At 47.1% G+C, this 18,683-nt stretch overlaps 1 protein-coding gene across 1 annotated transcript in view; it reads right to left on the reverse strand.

The window, feature by feature from the left end:
- Positions 1–18,683, reverse strand: part of DNAH1 (dynein axonemal heavy chain 1) — a 130,581-nt gene that overhangs the window by 66,669 nt on the left and 45,229 nt on the right. The window contains exons 23-34 of the mRNA XM_048857658.2: positions 18,132–18,253; positions 17,345–17,450; positions 15,583–15,762; positions 14,625–14,765; positions 13,324–13,487; positions 12,561–12,674; positions 11,657–11,845; positions 10,548–10,653; positions 9,574–9,687; positions 1,935–2,084; positions 1,320–1,406; positions 856–1,042 (exon numbers count right to left, since the gene is read on the reverse strand). Of these exons, the coding sequence (XP_048713615.1) occupies positions 856–1,042; positions 1,320–1,406; positions 1,935–2,084; positions 9,574–9,687; positions 10,548–10,653; positions 11,657–11,845; positions 12,561–12,674; positions 13,324–13,487; positions 14,625–14,765; positions 15,583–15,762; positions 17,345–17,450; positions 18,132–18,253 (1,660 nt within the window). The remainder of the gene's footprint in view (positions 1–855; positions 1,043–1,319; positions 1,407–1,934; positions 2,085–9,573; positions 9,688–10,547; positions 10,654–11,656; positions 11,846–12,560; positions 12,675–13,323; positions 13,488–14,624; positions 14,766–15,582; positions 15,763–17,344; positions 17,451–18,131; positions 18,254–18,683) is intronic.

Genomic DNA, 18,683 nt, shown 5'->3' on the forward strand with positions numbered 1-18,683 from the left:
ATAATTAAATCACACAGTGTTTTAATATCATGTGCTGCAAAGAGCAGCAGGATACACATAAAAGAGCCACTTGGTTCTCGGGAGCCTCAGTCTAAGTATCACTGCATTAGAGTAATTCAGCCCTTATCAATCACCCACTGCCTTAATATCTATATCGTATTTCAATGGCTCATTAAAGAATGATGCATCCAATAACAACAACCGATGACACCACATTCTGTATTGGATCCCTGCATTTCACTGTTTAGCACTGTCCCTGAGTAGCATGGCACTGAATAAAAGGAGCACCTGGTATCATCTGCAGTATTAAGGGGAAACAGCAAAACAATGTAAAAAACAATTGTTTTTAGCCCTTTACTGATCCTTTATAATGTATAAAGATCGTCTCAAATATGTGTTTTGGTTGTATTAATTTCTGACTTTTATTTTGCATTGGAAATATCAGGTCTTGACTTATTCCATTTTTCTGGAGGTCTCTGACAAGTTTTGGAGACATTGAAAATGACACCATAGCTGGAGATTGAAATCCAAGGTGCAGGTCTCCCAGTGCAAGTCAACTACCTTCACAAAGTCATCTAGGGGATGGGAGGGCTGCCACTTGGGCTTTAACCACCAACTGTGATGTCACTCTCCAAGTCCTCCAAACATTGCTTCAGATCTCTGTGAAAGAGAGGGAAGTCAGGGCCTGATATTTCTGCTGTACCAAGCAGTAAAACATTAGGAAAAAAGTTGATGCAGCTATTTTCACATGCCATAGAGGAGGCAGCACATGCATGTACGCGCACGCACACACACACACAAGCGTGCACGCTTTAGTTCACTTTGTCATTCACCTTAAAGAGCTTTTCCACTTACCCTCAACATCCTTCAGTTTGTCTTTGATGCAGGATTTTCGGATTGCATCTTCAAGGATGCCATATTCAATAGGCTCCTCTTTGATCTTGGGAAACAAGTCAGAGACAATACCATTGAACAGCTTGAGGTCATCCTGGAGGAACTTCGGTACATTGACATCCCGGATGGCCCTAAGGCAGATCAGCTCCTGCAAAGAATTAAGGACCAATAGTTAAACAAACTCAGCTCCCCTTCCTGCTTCCTTCTGCAAGATGTCCGTCACATCCATCATCCTCAGCCTGGTTTGCCAGGGTCTTCACTACAGAAGTCATGTCTATTTTGTTCTTTGCTTTTTCTCAGGTTGCACCTCTGTAAGCCTTTTAGAATTCTATCTCCCTGGAATTCTTACTGACTGCAGTGACCCCTGCAGTGAATATAGAACAATGTGTGTGGAACCATTATGGATGAAACTAGAGTGTACTTGCTTCATTCATGGTAGGATTCTCTCTCTTTAGGTTGCCAGCAGCTGAGATCACAGTCTTCACAGCTCTCATTCCAAAGTCATAGTGGTCCTGTAGCAGGCATGGAGGAAATGACTAAATTAGACACTAGTGTATCATCCTGGAACAATGAACCTGCAATCTCAATCTATTAGGTAGGGGGAAGGGAGTATTTCCTTGGAACAGCAGCTCTCCCGCCCACATCAGTTTGCTAGAAAAGCTAGAAAAGTCATCTCCTTTAACAGCTAGTCTTATGCCCCAGGAGCATTATCCTGGGTGAGGAGGTAGAGGGTAACTGGATGAAGAGAGATATTAAAAGGAACTGCTGTTGGGACCAAGGGTCATGCAAGAGCAGCTCTGCACATTCGTGTAAAGTATATGAAACAGCATGAGGGATAGCTGGGCCACAATTGGATGCAAATCAGCATTAAAGAAGAATGAAATGGATGAAGGAGAGCCACGGATGTGGTTGTGAAAGTGGGAAAGAATCGAGGGCCTGTGAAACATTAAGCTACTGTGGAGTCTTGAATTAAGAGAGACACTCCAATACTCCAGGCCCTTCCCATTTTAGAAAAGGCTATATATCAAGAAGTCACAGACCTGGCTGCTGAGCTGTTCCGATGACAGTTTGAATGTAGTGGTGATCTTCTTTGCTAGGACCTTGGCTTCATTGAACCCAAAGGAATAGAGAGAAATCTCTGCAATCATGGAGTAATCTGGAACCATCATAGCCACAGGACGGAAGAGAGCCTGGAATATACAAATCCATTAGGACAGGATGAAGACACCAGTGCTCCCTCCTCCAGCAGGTCTAGACCTGTGTGAATTCTATTCCTGGGCTGCAGCAGGAGCTTTAGAACATAAGAACACAAAAGCAGCCATACTGGATCAGATCAAAGGTCCATCTAGCCCAGTATCCTGTGCCCCAGAGGGAATGAACAGAACAGGTAATCATCAAGTGATCCATCCCCTGTCACCCATTCCCAGCTTCTGTCAAACAGAGGCTAGGGACACCCCCCCTGTCCATCCTGGCTAATAGCCACTGATGGACCTATCCTCCATGAATTTATCGAGTTCTTTTTTTAACACTTTTCTGTGGGATATGAAGGATTCATGCAGGATTCATGCACTTGGCAACATTCAGGGCACACCGTGAGTGTTGTGTAGGAGCAGTACACACACGGCTCCTCTCAAGGGCATGAACCTTGGAAACTCGCCCAGATGACATGAACCGTGGGAAGCTTCCCAGGACTGGGCTCAAGGCCCGAGAGCAAGGAATGCGGTAGATAGATATTGGTAAATAAGAATATTAAACAAAGCCAGTATATTCCTTTTATCTGTTGGAGTATGTAATGCGCAGGAGGAGGGAGAGAAATAAAAGAGAGGGTGGAAAGCTCACAAGGCAGACCAGCCTGCTTGCTTGCTTAAAGCCTTGTTCTGTCTTGTATTTGGACCGCAACAACTGGCGCCCAAACATGGGGCCCTCAGCACTCACCTCGCCCGGCAAGGGTTTCAGACGTGTCACTCATCCGCTTTGCGGATCCCAGTGAGTATTTTTCGTCGTGGTAAGTATGGGAAGCTCCCTCTCTGCTTTGCAAGTGCAACACTGCAATGAGCTACAGTATTTGCTGCGTAAGGCTCAGCATGACTGCCCCACTCGAGAACTCACTCTCCTGCTACAGGAGGTGAGTGCCCAATGCCCGTGGTACCCTGAAGCCGGAACCCTTAAGCTAGTGGACTGGGAGTGGTTGGGCCAGACATTGCACAAAGAGCCTCAGGCGCCCGTGCAGGCTTTACATGCCTGGCACCTCTGCCGCGACGCGATACAGCGTGTCGCCTCGGAAAGGCCCTCCCTCGCGCCAATAGAGAGGCTGGTGATCTCGCCACTCCCGTCCGCTCCTGCAGCCATCCCCCCTTCTGGCGATGCGACACAGCGTGTCGCCTCAGAAAGACCCTCTCCCGCGCCAATAGAGGGGCTGCTGATCTCGCCACCCCCGTCCGCTCCTGCAGCCATCCCTCCCCCTGCTTCGCCCCCAGTGTCTCAATTACTGCCGCCTCCTTTGTCTTCCCCTCTGGAGCCGGTGAGTGGTCACCGTCCCCCCGTGGGGCCCCATGCTCCGGGGCCCCCCGGGGGGTTCATCCGCGTCTGCTCAGGGGCTTTCGCTGGTGCAACAAATGGTTCACACAGCGAAGACTCACCCAGATCTTACAGCAGAGGAATTAGCTGATCTGGTCTCAGTTTGCCCGGTGACCTGGCAGGATGATGGCCAAGGCAACCAGCTTGCAAACTGGGTCAGTTTGCCTTACTCGGTGACCAGAGAGGTAAAGAAAGCGATTCGCGAGTTTGGCCTCACTAGCACGTATGTATGTGGTCTCCTTGAAGGGCTAGGTACTAGGTACACCCTGGTCCCTGAAGATTGGAAGGCGCTGTTGCGCATGATGCTGACGCCCAGTCAGTATGTTATTTGGCTTAGTGAGTATCGGCAGATGGCGGAACGCCAAGCCCAGGTATATATAGCACAAGGTGTCACTTATGAGCAGTTAGCAGGGGAGGGCCCGTTTGCTACCGTTCAGATGCAGTCTCAACTCCAGCAGGCTGTCTTCCCCATTATTTCTGCCTGCGCCCAGCATGCTTTCCGGAAGGTCCCGGATTCAGGCAAGCCTACCAAAAGCTTTGCCAGTATCCGTCAGGGTGCATCAGAGTCCTTTATGGATTTTACCAATAGATTGCAGGAGGCTATCCTCCGACAGGTGGATAACCCTGCGGCAGCTCAGGAGATTCTGTTAAAAATGGCGGTTGAAAATGCAAACGAGGATTGCCGCCGTGCTCTCCAGGCGGCACAAGCCGCTGACGTTCTAGAGCTGTCGGACATGCTGCGGGCGTGCCAGAACATCGGCACACAAGCACATAAAGCTGGGGTTCTGGCCGCAGCCCTGCGGAAAAGCGGGAAGGAGGGGAAGCGTTGTTATCGCTGTGGTAAGGAGGGTCACTTTCAGCGGGAGTGCCGCTCATCGACGGCGCCCGCCCGCCCCTTAAAGAAGTGCCCCAAATGTCGGAAGGGCTATCACTGGGCTAATCAGTGTTGTAGCGGGTCGGGAAACCGCACGACGGGTCCCCCCCGAACCCAGGGCCAAACGGGGGTGTTCCCCACTCAGACGACTGTCCCTCTGCCTTAAAATCCATAGACTCCATGAGGGCGGCGACTGCCGGAAGTTCAGGGCTTGATTTGATTATGCAGGAGGATGCTGATTTTCAGTTGCCGGGGGAGGTTTGCGCCATACCTACACAGTTGACGGGACCTCTCCCTGCCGGATTTGTGGGTCTGGTTCTCCTGTGCTCACACGCTGGGAAACAGGTTTTTTTTGTCATCCCAGGGGTCATTGACGCTGATTACACCGGCGTTATTAAGGTTCAGGTGTGGACCCATCTTCTGCAGTCACTCCCGCGTGGACGGTCAATTGCACAATTGATTTTAGTCCCCTATCAGGTGCCAGCCGCAGAGGATCGAGCCCGGGACGGAGGCGGCTTTGGATCGACGCTGTCTCAGTCGCCGCCTCACGACACGTCCTCTCCACTTGTTGCTCTAACAATGTCGCTCCGCCCCTTGAAACCTCAGTTAACACTTCTCTTAAATAATGTTCCTTTTACAGGGCTGGTGGACACTGGAGCTGACGTTACGGTGATTTGTGATCAGGACTGGCCGGTCAGTTGGCCAACAGTTCTTTCTAAAGAGTTGTGGGGGTTCCGGGGTAGCAAACCCGGGCGCCAAAGTTTGTCTTGGGTCATGGTCTCTAAACCAGGAGGCCGTGCCCTTGCTACGATCCGCCCTTTTGTGCTCCCTGTCCACCTCAATATTTGGGGCCGTGACTTACTTGTAAAGCTGGACACCACCCTCAATATTAATATATAATGGCCCAAAACCCTCCCCCACCCACCTTGCCCTCCGCATTACCATTGGTATGGCAATCCTTAGAGCCTGTATGGATTGACCAATGGCCCCTCCCCCTAGAAAAGCTGAAAGCACTTCATTCACTTGTACAACAATATTTGCATGCACAGCGCTTGGAGAGCTTCACTAGTCCTTGGAACTAGCTGCTGTTATTTTGGCCTTTCAATTTTTTGCTGATTGTCCCTTTAATTTGATTGTGGACATGCATTATGTTTATCAGGTAATTGATCATTTACCCCTTGCCCTCATAACCCCTCAGATTGATGCGGACCTCCTCCGCCTGTTTTTGTCCTTACAATATCTCATCACCACTCATAATTTACCTTATTTTGTTGCTCATATTCGCAGTCATACCCCTCTGCCTGGGCTACTTACTGAGGGCAATGCGTGCGCTGATCGCGCATTACGTGGTCAGGTAAATTCCCTTTTTTCTGACCCCATTGAAAGCCATTCCTTTTTTCATCAGTCTGCCTTTGTTTTGGCCCGACAGTTTCACATTCCTGCTGATTATGCACATTCTATTGTTCGTTCCTGCCCCCACTGTGCCGCTGCTGCCCCTACCTTTTCTTATGCCGTTAACCCCAGAGGTACCGCAGCGAATCAGCTTTGGCAAATGGATGTCACTCACGTGCCACAATTCCGTCCCTATTTGTTTTTACATGTTTCCATTGATACCTATTCGGGATTCCTCTGGGCGACCCCACAGCGTGGGGAAGCCACTCCCAAAGTTATTCACCATTTGCTAGCCTGTTTTGCTGTCATGGGTGGCCCGAGCAAGATAAAAACGGATTATGCCCCAGCCTATTGCTCCACAGCCCTCTCCACCTTTTGTGCCCAATGGGACGTCCATCTCAAACACGGGCTCCCTTATAATTCCACAGGCCAAGCTATTGTTGAACGTGCAAATCGCACACTAAAAACCTTGCTTGACAAACAATTAAAACAAGGGGAGCTGCGTCTCCGAACCTTAGGAGACATTCAGCAACAATTGCATGTCCTTTTGTTTACTTTAAGTAATTTAACACTGAATACAGATCAGCAGACCCCCGCGGATTGGCATTTTCATAAGTCCGAGGTACTGGAAAGACCGCATGTCTATTACCGTCAGCTGCCCGATCCGCAATGGTTGGGCCCAGTACCTTTAATTACTTGGGGTTGGGGATATGCTGCTGTGTCTCTCCCTGCAGGACCGTTGTGGGTTCCGGCCCGGTGTCTGCGACCGGCACTGAAACAGCATGGCGTGGCACCAGGGGCTGTCGAACCCCATACCGGAGTTTCAGCTGACCTTGGAGGAGAACGCGGTGCCTCCTGGGTCGACAATGGCGGGACGGAGACGGAGGAGACGTACCGTCCCAAGCCAGCCCGTGACATGGGGAGCAGTGAAAGCATTGGTCGCCGCGGCTCAACGAAGACTGGCAGCAAACCAACAGCCAGAGACTCCTGAGACTCTGTTTGTGGCCATTCTCGCCCAAATCACTGCTAATTTTGTATTGATTGTGTGCCTTATGTGCCTGCTATTTCCTGTAGGGGTTGACTCGGGAGCGTCTCCTCCGTTACGGGCCCGAATGACATATAACCTATGGGAAAGATTGGCTTCAATAGCAAATGTTACCCACTTTTGTTTATTTGATTTTGTAGCAGCTGAAGAATTGTTAGGTACGTGCCTTATTCCAGTATGTCATCACCCTGAGGAAATAGGGAATGAGACGATGCTCGCTGCTTACGCAAACCTCTCTTCCCAGTACTCTAGCATGGCTAATTGGGGCCCGGTCAACTACATTTTACCTTCTTGGGCTTATTTTTTGCTGTTGCTGTGCGCAATGTATTTCCTTTTTGTTAAGACTTTGTCGAGAACTGCCCTGGCAGCCTCCACGAGTTATGACCTTGTCTGTCCGGGAGTTAATGGCTTGCAAAAGCAAATTGATGGCTACCATGAGATGGCCGAGCACAAATAAACAAAAAAGGAGGGGATGAAGGATTCAGGCAGGGTTCATGCACTTGGCAACATTCAGGGCACACCCTGAGTGTTGTGTAGGAGCAGTACACACACGGTTCCTCTCAAGGGCATGAACCTTGGAAACTCGCCCAGATTTCATGAACCGTGGGAAGCCTCCCAGTACTGGGCTCAAGGCCCGAGAGCAAGGAATGCGGTAGATAGATATTGGTAAATAAGAATATTAAACAAAGCCAGTGTATTCCTTTTATCTGTTGGAGTATGTAATGCGCAGGAGGAGGGAGAGAAATAAAAGAGAGGGTGGAAAGCTCACAAGGCAGACCAGCCTGCTTGCTTGCTTAAAGCCTTGTTCTGTCTTGTATTTGGACCGCAACAGGGATCTGTCCCAGTCTCAGTGTTTACTTACAGATGTGGTTTTTGATATCAAAATGATCCTAGAATCCTACCAAAAGCATCTTCTCTTATCTCTTGTGGCATGGACATGCCCAGATCACCAACCACCCTGCTACACTGACTGGCAGAAGCACAGCGTTGTCCATTTCTTACAATACTGGATACATTGTTCTCTAAGGAGGACACCATGGTTCGGAATCACACCTCAGTCCATGCTGGCTAAGCTGGGGTGGGTAAGCTGCACAAAAAAGCCACACAAGCTCCCCTTTTCTGGGAGGTCTGGTGGAGATCAGTGCTATTCACATAGAACACAATGGTGGTGGAGGAGAAGGCATAGCCTGGACAGCCGGAGAACAGACTGATTCAGTCCATCTCCCCAGCAGCCTCCACAGGTGGACTCCTATGGATCCCCAACCACAACGGATAGCTGCCCTGTTCCAGTTAAAATCCTGGAGGAGGGCAGCAGCTGCAACACCTTCTGCCCTCTCTTCGGGTAAATCTCTGGCGGGTCACCAGGTGGGGCAGGGAGGAGCAATTTACAGTTTCAGTGACTCTGGCCTCAGACTTTGCACAATCCACAGTTTCACTATTAACAGTGTAAATACCAAGGTGGAGTTCTATTCTGAAAAGGTACAGCATAAAAATGGCATTATCGAGATGCAGGTTTAGTGTTTCTCAATAACACATTGTTATAACTGATTAATTTTTAACTATCTGTGCCACAGGCTCACCTGGACCCACAAGCCAGGTCAGGCCACACTCAGCTCAGGTGCAAGCAACAAGAAAACCTGTTTGCTTCTTTCACAGTCATTATGAAGTTTGTAAAGTTAAGGGCCTGTGTTTTCTAAAGAAGGTAGTGATTTTAGGTGCCTCCATTTCTGGAAGCCCAACTTGACACGCCTGATTGGATTTTCAGAGGGCGGGCACTCAGCACACTTAGGAAATCAGGCCCTTTAAGGTGTCTCCAACTGAGCCCCCAAAATTACTCGGCTCTTTGGAGAGGGAGATCTGGATGTTTCTAACTACGTTTTATTTTTCTTATTGCATCCACTGTGCGCTGAGTATTTTTCCAGCCATTTCCCCAGCAGGGAAGAGAACAGCCTCAGCAAGCATCTCAGCTTTCATGCTTGCTAAAGGGTGTATGGCATTGTGAGATGGAGCTGTGGGACTGGCTATGCCAGGGCTACTGCAGTGCACATGGCCTCCTGTACACCCTGGCAGGGCACTGGTCCATCAGGAAATAATGCAAACACTCGTGCTCAGGTGGTGCAATTTCACTGGAGGTAGCAAGGAGTCTCCACAACACCTGGGCAATTTGTGTGCCTGGACAAAAGGTATTGTAGCCACAAGACATTGTAATCATGAGCTGTGTCATTCTTTTAAATCCCCTCTAGAGACAGTAAACCAAGAAGTCAGTAAACTGTTCCTGAAACTGAGTTTTCCATGCCGGGCTGCTGCTAAATCCCCAGGTCAGCCCACTCTAAGATGCCTCTTTACTATATGGAACAGCAGCCACAGGCTTCCCTTATTAAATGTTAGGTATCTCAATCCCTTATATCTTAGTCTGTTCAACTCCTGCGACTTGCCATAATCCCAAGTGGGCAGTTATATCCAACTCTCATCCCTGAGGGTGAGCTACAGAATATATTCATTTTCAGTAATTATCTGGGTAGTTTAGGTCCTTATTTTGCCCCCATCTCCATAGTATCATAGTAATCTTTAATGTATTTATCCTCTCAACATCCCTGAGAGACAGGGCAGAGCTATTATCCCCATTTTACAGGTGGGGAACTGAGGCACTGAGATACTAAATGACTTGCCCAGGGTCACACAGGAAGACTGTGGCAGAACAGGGAATTGGACCCTAGTCTCCCAAATCAGACTAGCAGACCACAGAACCATCCTCCCTCTCTGTGCTAGTGCAGTGATGATGTTTACTGACCTTTAAGTTATCTGGTAATTCAGTGCGTCCAGCATATCCAGGGTTCATGGTGATGAAGACTGCACAGGACGGGACCAGAGGGATCTCAGCTCCTTCAAACATGAAGCGGTCCACCTAGAAAACCAAAACATGGCCATGCCCAATAAACAAAGGCAGGGACTCTGGAATTAAATAAGAAAATGACAGGATCTTCCTCTGCACCAGAAAAACAACCACTTTCCTCTCTGTATTGAAATTAGCCACTGGGGACAGGTATGGGTCACCCCACTGGTATGAAGCACTAGCTCCAGCACCCATACAGAAACTCAGTCTTAGGAGCAGTATTTCTCCTCCTTTTATGAAGAGCCCAGCTCTTACACAGAAGATTTACTGATCACTTACAATATTTCTTTTGCTCATGAAGAGCTTCCAACCCCCAGCTATAAACAGACAGCTGCCTTCACATTTATTCTGTCTGTGAATTGGGGGCAGAATTAATTTGTAGCATGAGGCAAGAAAAAGCCTGAAATCCCTTTTAAGAGAGAGGGGACAGTTTCAGGTGGTGGATAAAGCAGCAGAATTTATTGCAAGCAAGTTTCTAATACTAACCCAATGTCAAGCACTTTGGATCTTAACCTTTATCAGTCCTCCCAGGAGCAGCACAGAGGTAGGCTATTAGAATTACTGATTGCTGACTCTCCATATGGGACCAAGAATTCAGAGGTGTGTGTGTGTGTGGGTTGCTTTGGAAATATCTGGAGTCCGGATAACACACCGTGAATTCCTGCAATCACTTATGAGCAACCATGCTGGCTTGTACCTAGTCACAATAGTACATCTTCCTTCTTGCATTGCAGTGGAGGCCATCAGGAATGGTAGCACAGTCTCATCTGTTCCACTAAGTGTTCACATTGGCTCTAAGATTAGAACCTAATATAGGACAGAGAAGTAAAGGACAACGTCTAGATTGCCCTTCTCTATTTTTGAAGACTCACCCTTTGCTGCTGGGCCTTCTGAATGGTTGTGATCTGTTGAGCCACTACAGAAAGCACCTCAACATCAATGCGGTTAAACTCATCAAAGCAAGCCCACGCTCCGGAGCTGAGCAGGGAAGGGAAAACCAGAGAAGTGTCAGGAACACAGAGATAGGGAGAAATTCTAGCAGTTCAACCAGTCCAAAGTATCAGTTCTGTGTGTGGGTGGCCATGTGAGAGAGAGGCGGGAAATGAATCCAACAGTTCTCAGCATTGCTTCTAGGATACTACACCATGGTTACCTGGAGAGGTAACCACATGGGCAGCCTGATACAAACACAGCATATGACAGGCCTGCTATTGAAAGGGACATCAACTAAACCTCTCATTTTGTACCCATAATGTGGGCGCAGCTGACATAATTTAGACATCTAAGATGCCTGTATTGCATTCCAAGAAGAGAAGTCTGTGCATGAGAGAGATGCTCTCATCATTAGGGATGTTCAAAAAAAGACATAAAACTGCTTGCAAAAAAAGGTCTGGGAAGGATATTGGAATGCATTGGCTACATGTGTGCAATGCACAATTGGACCAGCTCTGTTTGTTATGCAGAGAACAGGGGGCCAATTCTATAAGGATTCCTTGGGACCCACAACAGGCTCTCCTGGCTACTCAGTCATGGCTAGGGTCAGCAGGTTCTCTTCTGCTGAGGACTGACCCTAGCTGGACATGTAAGATAGTATGCATAGGGTCAAAGACCTACATTTGAGCTGGTAGCATTTGTAGACAGCTTCAAATGAAAATGGTGCAAAGCATTTTATTTTTGCTTGACAAGAATCCAACTGTTCCTTTATACTGGCACAACAATGCCTCTATCTTTCCTTCCAACAGGCATAAGGCTAGCATCCTGCAGCCGTCCCATCACTCATTAGCTTTGGAACTGCAAAGCTCCTAGATTAAAACAATGCAGAAAGGCCCCCTTCATTCTGCCTTAACGCTATGCCACAGCTCCCCTCTCTCCCTTGTGGCTATCGTTCCAAGGCCCCCGTCCAGGGTGCCAGCACCTCCCCCCTCCCACCCCCTTGTAGGGCACAGGTGGCAATTTATTTTTCCCAAACCACTTTTTGCACCTGGCTAGTCCCTTCAGGAATTTTCCCATAGCCATGAAGTCAAGCTGGTCGGAGCAGTTGAACACAACTGTCTGTATAGCTAGAGCTTTCCCCAGATCTTTAGTTGTTTCTGTTTTGCCTGTTCCAGCAGGTCCTGCAGGTGCTCCTCCAAATTTTAGATGCAGGGCTCCAGTAAGTGTCAAGTAGCACCTACAGCAATGAAGAAACCAGAGAGCATTAGAAGTGTTCCTACTTGGGCTTAAGAACTGTAGATCCCATTTAATTATTTAAGGTGATCTGTTCTATCTATCTGCCTGGCATGATCACTGGAAATCCATCCCATATTATTCAGAGAGCTTTACTTACATATTTAGCAAAGTGTACAGGGATTTAGCTAAGCGGCTTCTGTTAACATTAATGGGAGTTGCAGTACAGTCTTTGTACTTTTGTACAGTCTGATGGAAATTCACTGTCTGTTGGGCTGTCTGTAAGGAGTATGATTACTATAAGAAAGCTAAGTATTATTATTATCGTTACTAGGAAACACACATACTCCATGGTACTGGTTTATCTGTCCAAGGGTGTGTAATCACCAAGAATAGAATGAGCCCTTTGTAATTCAGATGGATTTTTTTATATGTCTCAGAGCAGTTCACTAAGAATCATGCCACAGCATAAATCTTTAACTGGTTGGTGGGAGCATGGATCATTAGGAATCCTGTAGATCCAATGTCAGTAAGGGCCCAATCTACCTCATCTCAAGTAACACCTGGGTATACAAACAGTCCCAAGGCTACTTGTGTAATTAAGTGCTGCTCAGCATGAGTAAACCTGGCAGAGGAAGATCCTGGGTTTAACTCAGAATAAAATCTGTTCACCCAGAACTACTTAGACGCTTAGGTATTATTCTCTGAATAATCTGTACCTGTCAGTGAGGGGTGTGATGACCAGGCGTCCACTGTTTCCCAAATATTCATAGCCATAGATGAATTCAGCATTCACTGCTCGGATGTACAGATCATTCCTTGTCCAGTAGTATCTAATGGTGAGTGAAAATGGAATCTCAAAGACAAACAAGTACTGGCAGGGGTACAATAATAGCAAGAGCTAAAAGGGACACTGTTTGTGGCTGATAAAATTCACTGCACTCCAGGCCCTAGGAGACATGTGTCACCTCAGCACTGGGGCAGAGGTAATAAGTAATTGCTTTAGGAAGGCAGTGGCGTTGGCTGGAAGGACAATCCTGACTTCTCTGGGTGCCAGGAAACAACTGTAAGCAGGAGGTGCTGTGCAACGGGAATGTCTACGATCCTCACGGGTCAGGACATCTGATGACATTGTCAAGAATCATGCCTCCCCACTGGGCATGGGCAGACCTTTAGACTGTCGTGGCACAGTCTAATCCATGTATCACATGCAAGGAGAAAATGCCTCAGAGCCTGGGTCTGTCTTAACGTATCCTGACAGAGGCAGGCATGAGCTGGGTTACAGATGACCAGTCGTGATGGTGTAACTGACTATGATATACTCCTAAGACATTCAATCCACTTGGTGCTAAGATTAGTCTTAAATAGACACACTATGCAAACACACTTAATTTCCCTCCATGTTACTGATGCTGCCGATAGGTAATGATAATGGATGGTGACCAGGGAATCCAGACCAGGTCTGATGGCTGTTTCCCTTACCTGAGCTGAGAGATCCACTCAAAATCATTCTCACTCATCACATTCTCCTCAACCAGCTTAGCAGCGACATCCTTGGCATGGACTTCAATCACAATGAGAGCTGACAACACTGTTCGCTGCATCCTCGACAGCTTTCCTCGAACAAGGGCTACCAGATCACTTAGCTGTGCAAGGAAAGGGACGCTAGTCAGAACTGGCCCTGAACTGCATTCTGACTTCTATTCTCTAACCAACAAGGTACTAAACCAACAGTTCTCAAACTGTGGGACCTCAAAGTGGGTAGGGTCCCCACTGTAATGGGGTCGCCAGGGCTGGCTTAGACTTGCTGGGGCATGGGACTGAAGCCCGAGCCCCACCACCGGGGCTGAAGCCCGAGGGCTTCAGCCCTGGGCACTGGGGCTCAGATTACAGACCCCCTGCTTGGGACTTAAGCCCTTGGGCTTCAGCTTTGTGCCTCCCACCCCCATACCTGGGGGGTGGGGCTCAGGCAGGCTCAGGCTTTGGTCCCACCTCCTGGGGTCATGTAGTCATTTTTGTTGTCAGAAGGGGGTCGCGGTGCAATGAAGTTTGAGAACCCCTGTACTAAACGAGGACGAAAGGAGGAAAGGAAGGATGGCCCAGTAGATAGGGCACTAATTTGGACCATGGGAGACCCAGGTTCAATTCCCTCCTCTGCCAAAGACTTCCTTTGTGACACTAGGCAAGCCACTCAGTCTCTTTCTGCCTCAGTTCCCATCTGTACTATGGGATAATAGCACTGCCCTGCCTCTGAGGGGTATTGTGAGAATAAATACATTCAAGATTGCAAGGCATTCAGATGCTGGGAGGTATCACTGTTCATATAAGATATTGAACTGTGACTTAGGGCAGGGTGTGGGTGCACTGATGAAATACCCCATGGTTACATAGGACATAGGACCTCCAGAAGGACAGTATCCCATAGTGCCATGCTAGAGCATGATTAAGTTATGGGAACATAGCTCTGATAAGGTCATATGCTTGATGAGTTATGTGCAGGTTAAGAAAACAATGGCAGAACTCTTAGAGATCTCATTTTACTGCATTCAGTATTTTTCCCACTACCTTTGGAATTCAGTTATTTCACATACTAATGTAACATGCTGTTGAAAACAATTGACCTAACTTTGAAAAATTTCTCTAGTTACTGATGCATCAGTATCTCAGGTTATGGCTGTTGACTGATTTGAAGTCAGAACTGTTTTACACGTAGAAGGTGATAAAAGACCAGGTCTCTGTGTGGAGAAATCTAAACCTGGTCTGCACTTATTCATCTTTCCTACCTGAGCACTCAGCTGTGGAAACAGTCTGGTGGACAAATCCCCAACCTCCAGGGCCTCAGATACTTCCTTTGTCCAGAAAGTTTGACAGCCAGCAATGGTCACCTGCCCAGGCCACTGCAAGACCCATGAACAACGTGGTGTCTTTAAAAAAAACACACATACATTATATTGGTAATAAGCACTATGAATATGTTTTCTTTCATGATCCCTTGTCTCATGCCCTATTCCTGGAACCTATCCAATTCCATGTCACATATAACAATTTCTACTTAGTTGTCTACCCTATTTTCTCCAGTTGCAATGAAAAAGCTTCCCTAAGATGCTGGGCATCCAGACAATGGATGCTTAGGTGCCTTCTCTGCAACAGATCATTGGGCTATGCAAGATGTGGAGAACTGCCAAAGGCAGGTGAAGACTGGGAATCTATGGGAACCAGCAGAACAAGCTTCCAATCCTACAGCGAATTCCAGTTTATTGGAGCATCAGATTCCTAGAGTATAATAATGCCTGAGATTTCTGATGCCCCATCTCTTTTTACCTTCCTTTCTCCCAACCACCAACTAAAGTATGATCTTGATTGTCTACCTGCGTCCATAGAAACATATGGCTGAGATTCATCCCTGGTGTACATCCATTGGCCTCAGGAATTAATCTGGCCCTATGTTACCACTACCATCTCTTTGCACTGCGTGATGGACCCAAGCACTGGAGGAGAAGATAAAAAGAGGGAGCCCTATCCTAAGGAGGGAGCAGAACAGAGCAAGGAGTAGAAATGGAATCATATAGCAGGGTCAAAGGCTACACTATAAAAACTGTAGGGAGTAAGAAAACCAATTCTGCTGGCTGTCATCAATGACCACTTCCTCTTGAGACAGGACATGCCAAATGCCACCTGTTGAACTCCACCTGTATTTGCAGGTGAAGAGCCGAAGAACAGCATGGGGTGTAAGACTCTCACATGTGGATAAACCCTGATCGATCTTTCAATATTGTCCCGCACGCTGGCCTTCATAGATTTCTCGACTTCCAGCAGCCAGTCCTCCACATTGCCAGTGGGATAAATGGGGAAAAACAGCTTCACTTCCTCCCCTTCTGCAGAGTACATGTGTGTGATCTGTAAGTCCTCCTGGAAGAGCAGCTAATGGGGGAATCACAGCACGATATTAGTGGAGAGTTTCCCTTCTATCCCTGCCTTCCTATCAACATAGGTCAAGACACAAGGAATTGAGACATTGTTTCAATATGAATATGTGTAATATTTTTGTCCTACTGACAGTAAAACGGCTGTGCCTCCAGGTCTACAGCAAAAATAACCACAAAGGACCAGACTGCTGTGTAGCTCCATTCAGGTCAATAGAGCTACATTGATTTAGGCGACTTATAGATTTGCCCACAATTTGGTTGTGGTTACTGATAATAAATATACTACACATGTGCAAAATCAACATGTCTCTCCATGAAGTGAAAGAGGATTTTATGACAAAATGGGGCCCAACTTCATCTCTGGTATAACTTGAATGAAGTGAAACAAATTACATATGGGATGAATTCATCTCATTGCATGGCTAGGAATCAGTAAATCCTTTTTACTCTCAATTCTGTTCTTCCACTGTCCCCAGAGTTAAGAATAAAAGTGCAAGGACCCGATGCAAAGCTCAAAGAAGTCAATGGAAGTCTCTCTAATGATTCCAAGGGGCTTTGCATCAGACCCCCAACTAAGCTTCCTTTCCACTTATTCCCAGGCTAGTGACTATCAGATGTATTTTTAGCGCTGGTGTGAGATGTGGGATTGATAGTCCTGGAGTTGAAGTCTTCTACTACAGTGGTTCCCAACCAGGGCCACATGTACCCCGGGGGTACTCAAAGGTCTTCCAGGGGTAGATCAACCCATCTAGATATTTGCCTAATTTTACAACACGCTACATAAAAAAGCACTAATGAAGTCAGTACAAACTAAAATTTCATACACAATGATTTGTCTATACTGCTCTGTATACTGTACACTGAAATGTGCATACAATATTTATATTCCAACTGATTTATTTTATAATTATGTGTTAAAAATGAGAAAGTCAGCAATTTTTAGTAATAGTATGCTGTGTATTTTTATGTCTGATTTTGTAAGTTTTTAAGTGAGGTGAAACTTGGGGTACACAAGACAAATCAGACATTTGAAAGGGGTACAGTATTCTGGAAAGGTCGAGAGCTATTGTTCTAGAAATAATAAAACAGGCAAATCAGCTGTGTAAGCTTCCCCCATATGACTGGGCTAGTGAGCTTCAACCCTGATTTAGGTGGGACACCCAGGACCAAGAGGGTAATTCAACTTCTGTGGCCCGTTCAGTTCTTGGCATCTCCTGAGACTACCAACAAGGCAACCAGCTGTCGTGGTGGTGGTGTGGATATGTCTCCACTGAGAATGTTGGAGATGCGTTTTAATGATAATCACAACTGAGAAAAAGTGTAGAATTTAAAACTATCTGCAACCTTACTGCAGTTTAGAAGAGAACAAAGCCAGTTCAACTCTTCTCTTTCACATGGAGATGTAGAGGCTATTTGAAAGAATCCAGGTGCTGTCTTCACAAGGCAGCGAGCCTGTGTCCTACCCTACTCCTCCCCTTACTACAATGCTTGAGAATTGCTCTACATTTCCATAATACGTGACTCCCAACATCAAGACATGCCTGCTAGCCCCAGAGGAAATAGCTTGCTTTACCTACCCGTGCAATATTCTCAAAGCACTTGCGGAGGTGAGGCTGTACAGCAGTGGGGTCCTTTGTCTGAGACAGTATCTCCAGCAATTCATCATCCGAAAGGAAGTAGAACCTGAAAACAGAGACAGAGCTAGCAGTTCATTTTGGTCTATGCTCTGTGGTTTGGTGCTCAGTCCTGGCCGTACTGGGCAACAGTCCTGAGATTTTGGTGAGAGCAACTGAGGTGGTCTTCAAGATATCCTGCTGGTCAGCATCCATTATTTGCATTGGTGCAGAAGAGCAGTGACCATAGTCCAGTTAAATGAGAGTCTCTCTGCCACAAAACGGCCTGACTCTCTGATGTGCTTCCCCTGGAGCAGTCATTTATACCAGTGTAGAGTGGGTGTAAAACAACAGTCAATCAGAATGGCAGTATTTTACTCCCATTTTGTACTGCGATCAACACTACTCTAGATGTAGATCTAAAAAGAATAAGGCCCAGAGTATTTAATTTCCCCTCATTTCCCTTCATCCCCCTCTTCCTCATGCTGATGTTTAAAGGTGCAGGCGTGTGATGATGCTATCAGACTACCCCCACCTCAACCCTGGTCCATGACACGTTGTCACGTCCACACAGTCTGCCCTATTTTTCCCTCCATCGAAAGGAAGCAGCCTCCTTGAGACCTGCAAACTCATGTGAGTTCCATGAGATTGTGCTTTGGATGACAAAGAATGATGCACTTGTTCCCGGGAGCCATAATCAGAGTGATTCTCTGACTTCACACCTAAGAATGGCCTTCAGTCTTCGGATTACCTGGGGAAAGATCCTCTCTTGGTTTCTAGGTATTCACTCAGCCCCTTCTGCACAAGGTCAAGTAGCTGATTACATTTCCGAAGGCTCTCCAGCAGCCTGGGATCAGGACACAGGGAAATCACCTGGAAAGAACATGAACATCAAAAAAAGCATCAGTATACTAAGTCCTAGTTCAATAACCACATTGGAGGCAAGTTGGCTACAGAGAGATATTATTGCTGGGCTCAAAGAGACTCATTCACAGGAGTTTTTTCACATGGCTCTATAGAGACACGAGCTTTGTGGGGGAGGAGAGGCAGTTACATTCAGAGATAAGACAAATCGACATTTTTGGATTTGTCCAGATACCAAACAGTGGTGATCAACATTCAAACACTGAATACAGACAATGACAGTCTGTGTGGAGGAAAGGGCCGGGCAGCAGGAGAGTGCAGAATGGTGGTACCAACATCAGAGGAATGGGGCTGAGGAGGCAGAGTGTGGGGTGAGGGGAGGAAGCCAGGTGGTGGGTGAAAGTGAAAGTGGGAATCAGGCACCAGGAGGTGGGTGGTG

The sequence above is a fragment of the Caretta caretta genome, chromosome 7, assembly GCF_965140235.1.
Source record: "Caretta caretta isolate rCarCar2 chromosome 7, rCarCar1.hap1, whole genome shotgun sequence".
Classification (NCBI taxonomy): Eukaryota; Metazoa; Chordata; order Testudines; family Cheloniidae; genus Caretta; species Caretta caretta.